General features: G+C 36.4%; 1 protein-coding gene across 1 annotated transcript in view; it reads left to right on the top strand.

The window, feature by feature from the left end:
• Positions 1 to 6,323, top strand: part of LOC107693036 (chromodomain-helicase-DNA-binding protein 2-like) — a 42,739-nt gene that overhangs the window by 15,134 nt on the left and 21,282 nt on the right. The window contains 9 exon segments of the mRNA XM_016492278.1: positions 763 to 804; positions 902 to 1,071; positions 1,838 to 1,962; positions 2,770 to 2,986; positions 3,083 to 3,172; positions 3,294 to 3,484; positions 4,690 to 4,878; positions 5,032 to 5,194; positions 5,278 to 5,430. Of these exon segments, the coding sequence (XP_016347764.1) occupies positions 763 to 804; positions 902 to 1,071; positions 1,838 to 1,962; positions 2,770 to 2,986; positions 3,083 to 3,172; positions 3,294 to 3,484; positions 4,690 to 4,878; positions 5,032 to 5,194; positions 5,278 to 5,430 (1,340 nt within the window).

Raw genomic sequence — 6,323 nt, forward strand, 5'->3', positions numbered from 1 at the left:
CAATAATATCGCTTATCGCAATTATTTCTGGGGCAATATATCGCACAACAAAAAGTTGTTATTGTGACAGGCCTAGGTGTAACGGTACACCAACATGTTATTAAATAATTCAGACATCAATAACCGGTAAAGTAAAACATAATGAGTACATAGCCAGCCTAGACTTATTTTCTAGCGAACTAACACGATGTGGACACTGATGACTTGCCTGAGGTAAATGAAATGCTACGTGAAATTGTTTACAAGCTGTTTTAATGACGTCTTTCCACGATTGAAACACTGATTGAGTGATTACATGAGGCATAAGATGTTCATTCAGTTTTATTTCACATTAAAACTAGAAGTAAAGAAGGAAGAGATGATCATGCTGACTCGCGCTCCGCGCAGCAGTTTAAACTGAGGCGTTTATACAGCGATCTGTCACGCCACATCAAAGAGCGCCAAAACAGCATTTATTGTCTGAATTTCCTGAAAAAAAAATTAATGATTTGTTCGGTGTACATGCGTACCGAACCGAAAGACCTGTACCGAAACTTTTCGGTACGAATGTGTGTACCGACACACCCCCTAGTGGAAACCATGATATACAGTAGTCAACATTTGAAGTGGATCAAAAAAGTTAATCAAAGTTGTGTATCTTTTTTTTTAATTGTAAATGTCTTTTTTGTCACTTTTGGTCAGTGTAAAGTATTATTTTAAAAAGCAAAAAAAAAAAAACTGTTACGATCTGTTATTCATTTTCTTTTTCTCTCATTTATTCAGCAACAAGAACTGGGAAATCACAACCACCTTCAGACATTCCCTGTAAGTTTGCTGCTTTTGAAATTGCACTATTTCTGATCTACTTGGTCAAGAGAGATGTTTACTATGTTTTGAATCATTTTCTGATATGTCGCAACAGCTCATAAAACCAGCTCCAGCGAGCCAGAGTATATGTGTAAGTGGATGGGGCTGCCGTATGCAGAGTGCACATGGGAGGATGACGCATTAATCGGAAAGAAATTTCAGGCCTGCGTTGATAGTTTCCAAAACAGAAGTGCCTGTAAGACAGTTCCTTCCAAAGATTGCAAGGTGAGTATGGCCCAATCCCAATTCTACCCCTTAGCCAATTGAGACACCCCTACCCCTTCATGTGAACGCGTGAAACGGAGGGGTAGGGGTGTCTCAATTCTCTTTTGGTTGGAGGGGTAGGGGAAGGGGAAGGGCCAGACAGCCCTTCAAACGAAGATTTTTCGGGACCACACTTCAAACGAAGGGGTATGAATTATCTCGGCGTAAACCGGCTTCAGGGGCAACATGGCTGCCCGAGCGAACAAAAAGACACAAAAAGCGATTTTATCCTCTCGTTGCTGGAAAATATGTATCGATTCCGTATTTAAACTGTTATTAATAAAAGTCGTGTGGCAGCGTTGACAAGTTTCTTTTCTCCTGGATGTGTGAGCTGCGCGATCTCCGATATATATATGTGTGTGTGTGTGTGTGTGTGTGTCAGTAAGCAGCGCATTAATATAGAACGGTAATTAAAGGCTCTAATGCACATCAGCACACCAGTATAGGTGTGTGTATTATAGGAGCTAGATGACATATGATGACGTGTGACGGCATAGTAGTGGTGTCTCAATTCTTAGGGGAATATTTTCACCCCTACCCCTTGACACTCAGTTTCAAGGGACAAGGGGAAGGGGTAGGCGGAGAGGTAGGGGAAGGGGAAGGGGTATAAAATAGAATTGGGATTGGGCCTATGAGATCGTGTACTGATGGAGCTTTTCTTTCTTCTTTGGGAAAAGGTGTTGAAGTTGTCATCTTTTCTTTTCTTTTTTTTTTGTCCACATGGAAGGTATTGAAACAGAGGCCAAGATTTGTGGCCTTGAAGAAGCAGCCTTCTTACATTGGAGATGAGGTCCTTCAACTCAGAGATTACCAGTTAGATGGAGTGAACTGGCTCGCTCACTCCTGGTGCAGGTATGTAACATACAAGTGGAGCTTTTAGTTAGAAATTTAATACTGTTACAGATGAAGTACAGGCATTGGCGTTCGATTTGTGTCAAAATATTATTTCTGTGCATAAAGCCTTGGAAGTATAAATAAAACTTAAACAACAGCAATTAAACAACGGTACTAAAAAGAGTATTGACTGTTTAATTACTGAAATAATTGCTTGGGAAAACCTTTAAATAATATTGACACATTGTAGAAACACTTCAAGGTTACATGTCATTTTGTTTTAATTTAATGAAATTTAAATGTCATTAGATTATATTAATATATATATATATTTATTTATTTATTTATTTATTTTATTTTTTTTAAAGGTTGTTTATTAAGGTTGATAATTGTTTATAATATCAGTGTTATTTTAGTATTATTGATATACTATTATTTATGAATATTTTAATAAAGCTTTTAATTGTTATATTTGTACTTTCATTTTAATTTTAGTTTAAATAATTTTGTTTTTATATTTATATTACTATTATTTTTACTTTTTGTATTTATTATTATTTTCATTAAATTCAGTTTTAGTAGTTTTAGTACTTCATCTTATTTTATTTAGTTGCTGAGATAAATTTTTTTATTGTCATTTAAGTTTTTTTGAGTTTTTCTTCTAATATTTATTGTTTGTTTTATTTCAGTTTTATTATTTTGATTAACAAACGTGATTTCAATAGTTTTAGTTAATTAAAAAAGTAGTTCTATCAAGCTTTCATTAGTTACTGCTTTTGAATGAACCATGCTTTCTTCATCTCTGGTTTCTGTGATGTTCTGTAGGTGTAACAGTGTTATCTTGGCTGATGAAATGGGCCTGGGGAAGACCATTCAGACGATCTCCTTCCTTTCCTACCTTTTCCATCAGCACCAGCTTTATGGTCCCTTCCTCCTGGTGGTACCCCTGTCAACCCTCACTTCCTGGCAGAGGGAGTTTGATACATGGGCCCCGGACATGAATGTAGTGGTGTACCTGGGAGACGTCACAAGTAGAAAGACAGTAAGCTAGTACTCATGCTGAGACAATCCAACCACAAAGAATCCAACTTGTTATAATAATGCTGGTTTGAGGTATAACTCTCTGTTTTTTGACCAGATCCGGGACTATGAATGGATCCACCAGCAGACAAAAAGGATCAAGTTTAATGCACTTTTGACCACATATGAAATTCTACTGAAGGACAAGGTATGATACTCATATGTTCGATTGAATCTTTTGTACTTGGATTGTTTGTCATAGAAATGAGTTGTATGTATAATAGTTGTATTGTATGTTGTATTGAGTCAAGACTTGTCTGTGCGTGCAGGGAGTGCTGGGGAATATAAACTGGGCTTTCCTCGGAGTTGATGAAGCTCACCGGCTAAAGAATGACGACTCGCTGCTATATAAAACTCTGATCGACTTTCGATCCAATCACAGGCTACTCATTACTGGGACCCCACTGCAGAATTCGCTCAAAGAGCTGTGGTCCCTTCTGCACTTTCTTATGCCTGACAAGTAGGTACTCACACTATGGTTTTGCAGGTTCATTTTTGCCATTTGCAGTCCACCAGAAAAATGTAGAGAAACTGAAAATATGTCAGAGTTAAAATGTTAATTTAAGACATTTAGTAAATATATTTTAGATTTTATATATATATATTGCAAAAACGCTGTACAAATAAATTTGAATTGAAAATGCATTGAAAAATGGCTGCTAAAAATACAGCTTAACCAACACAAGAATAAATGGCATTTTTTAATATATTAAAATAGAAACTGGTTATTTTAAATGGCAATAATTCACAATATTACTATTTTTACTGTGCTCTTGATCAAATAAATGCGGCCTTGGCGAGCATAATAGACTTAAAAAACACACACACACACACACACACTTAAAAAATCTGCAACGCTTTACAATAAGGTTCCATTTGTTAACCACATTTAATGCATTAACTAACAATGAACAATACATTTGTTACAGTATTAATCTGTACAGTATTAAACTTCATTGTTAGTCCATGTTATCTCAGGTCCATTAAATAACATGAATAGATAATAATGTATTAGTAAATGTTGAAATCTAAATGAACTAAGATTAATAAATGCTTTAGAAGTATTTTTCATTGTTAGTTTGTTAACTAATGTGTAACAAATGAAACCTCATCGTAAAGAGTTACCAAAAAATCTTTGGTCTTTGGTTACTAGAAAATCTTTAAAATCTTTGGAAACTTTTGAATGGTAGTGTATTTTTAGATAATTATTTAAGGTAAAGTTCACCCAAAAATCAAAATTCTGTAATAATTTACTCACCCTCTACCTGTTCCAAACCTTTATGAGTTTCTTACTTCTGTTGAGAACAAAAGAAGATATTTTGAAGAATGTTGGTAACCAAACACTTGATGGTAGCCACTGACTTCCATAGTATGGAAAAAAGTACTATGGATGTCAACGGCTGCCGTCAGATGTTTGGTAAATGATGACAGAATTTTTATTTTTTGCTGAACTATCCCTTTGAATTAAGTTATAATTACTTACTTGAAGAAATAAGCAGTACTCTTTATAATATTATATTTAGTATGTTCTCACACAGTATAAATGGGTCTTTTAACATGAACTTATGGAGCTGCCTTTATATTTTAGTTAGGGGATCATCATATTTGGGGGTTCTTGGTGTCAAAAAGTTTAAAACCCCTGTTTTTGACTTTACCTCCCATTAGGTTTGAGTCCTGGGAGGATTTTGAGGATGAGAATGGTAAAGGCAGGGATAATGGTTATCAGAGCCTCCACAAAGTTCTGGAGCCATTCCTACTGCGTCGTGTCAAGAAAGATGTAGAGAAATCCCTGCCGGCTAAAGTGGAGCAAATCCTCAGAGTTGACATGTCTGCCCAGCAAAAACAGTTCTACAAGTGAGTGCTGTTTTATCCAGCCTCTTTCCAATAGCTCTCTAAATCGAGTAACTCTTTGATTGAGCCAAATTTTTATTCCAGACTTTAAGACCGTATGCAATTGGAATGCAAGTGTTCAGAGAACATCTGTCATTTGTAATGTGACCTTTTCAGATGGATCCTAACAAGAAACTACAAAGCCTTGTCTAAAGGCACCAGAGGCAGCTCTTCTGGCTTTTTGAACGTTGTCATGGAGCTGAAGAAATGTTGTAACCATGGTTTTCTCATCAAACAACCAGAGGAGGTTGAGAATGAGAAAACACAAGAGCACCTACAGGTATGACCCTCCTAGATTGGAACAGAATGATTTTGTTCTTAGGAGAATGTCTTTTTTGAGGTTGTTTGTTAATGTTTGTTCAGAGCTTGGTGCGAGGCAGCGGGAAACTGGTTCTGCTGCACAAGCTTCTCACGCGTCTCAGGGAGAGAGGCAACCGTGTGCTCATCTTCTCTCAGATGGTCCGAATGTTGGACATCCTTGCTGAATACCTGTCTTTGAATCGCTATCCATTTCAGGTATGATCTGAACAGAACTGCAAAGTGTTAAATTGTCTATTTGTACAGCACCATGAACTAGGGCTGGGCAATAAATCGATAACGTTAATTATCGCACGATATAGATTTCCTCGATAAACTATAACAAGAGTTCGATAAATGTTTGATATAATGCGGCAAAGGCGGAACGAAAGAGCGCTAGTCGTTTGAAGCGCGCCACTCGGAGCGTTTATCCGCTCAGATCAAAGTTCAAACAGCGGCGCGAGCTTCACTAGAGCAGATGTGTTCACTCGCTGATGAGTCTTGCTGACGCGACACTGAACAGCGCTGTGAGATCCAGTGTGAAGCTCTTGAATTCAGCGAGGAACACAAATAACTCTGTTTACAGCAAGATGAAACAGCGCTGACAAACAGCAGAAAAACTGTGCGCAATGATACAGTCAGATGACTTTTTAATCTACAAATCGCCATCATTTACCATAGATTTACTGTAGTAGCACTAACTGCACCATGGTATTGTGTCAGAAATGTGGGTATTCGTGTCGAATTTTATTATATTATTAATGTAGACATGTATTAAATATATTGAAGGAGGAGTAATGGAATATTATACAGTATTTTTTGTGATTAAGCTATAGCGTTTATGCATTTATAAATGTATTTAGACTACTGTTTCTCATAAATCCCTACAAGCCATATTACATTTTTACCATGGTATTGATGTGCTATATTTGTGGTTTTTAACTGTGATTATCATGATCTAAATGTATGTTATGGAAGACCAATGGTTAAAAAAACACCTTAAACAGTCAGAATAATTACATTTCACCATATCAAAATGAGATTGCTACAATTTTTACAGATATTACTGATTTTGATAATGAACATAAATCTACATCTGCATCCTAACTCAA

Source organism: Sinocyclocheilus anshuiensis, unplaced genomic scaffold, assembly GCF_001515605.1.
Source record: "Sinocyclocheilus anshuiensis isolate Anshui unplaced genomic scaffold, SAMN03320099.WGS_v1.1 scaffold959, whole genome shotgun sequence".
Classification (NCBI taxonomy): Eukaryota; Metazoa; Chordata; class Actinopteri; order Cypriniformes; family Cyprinidae; genus Sinocyclocheilus; species Sinocyclocheilus anshuiensis.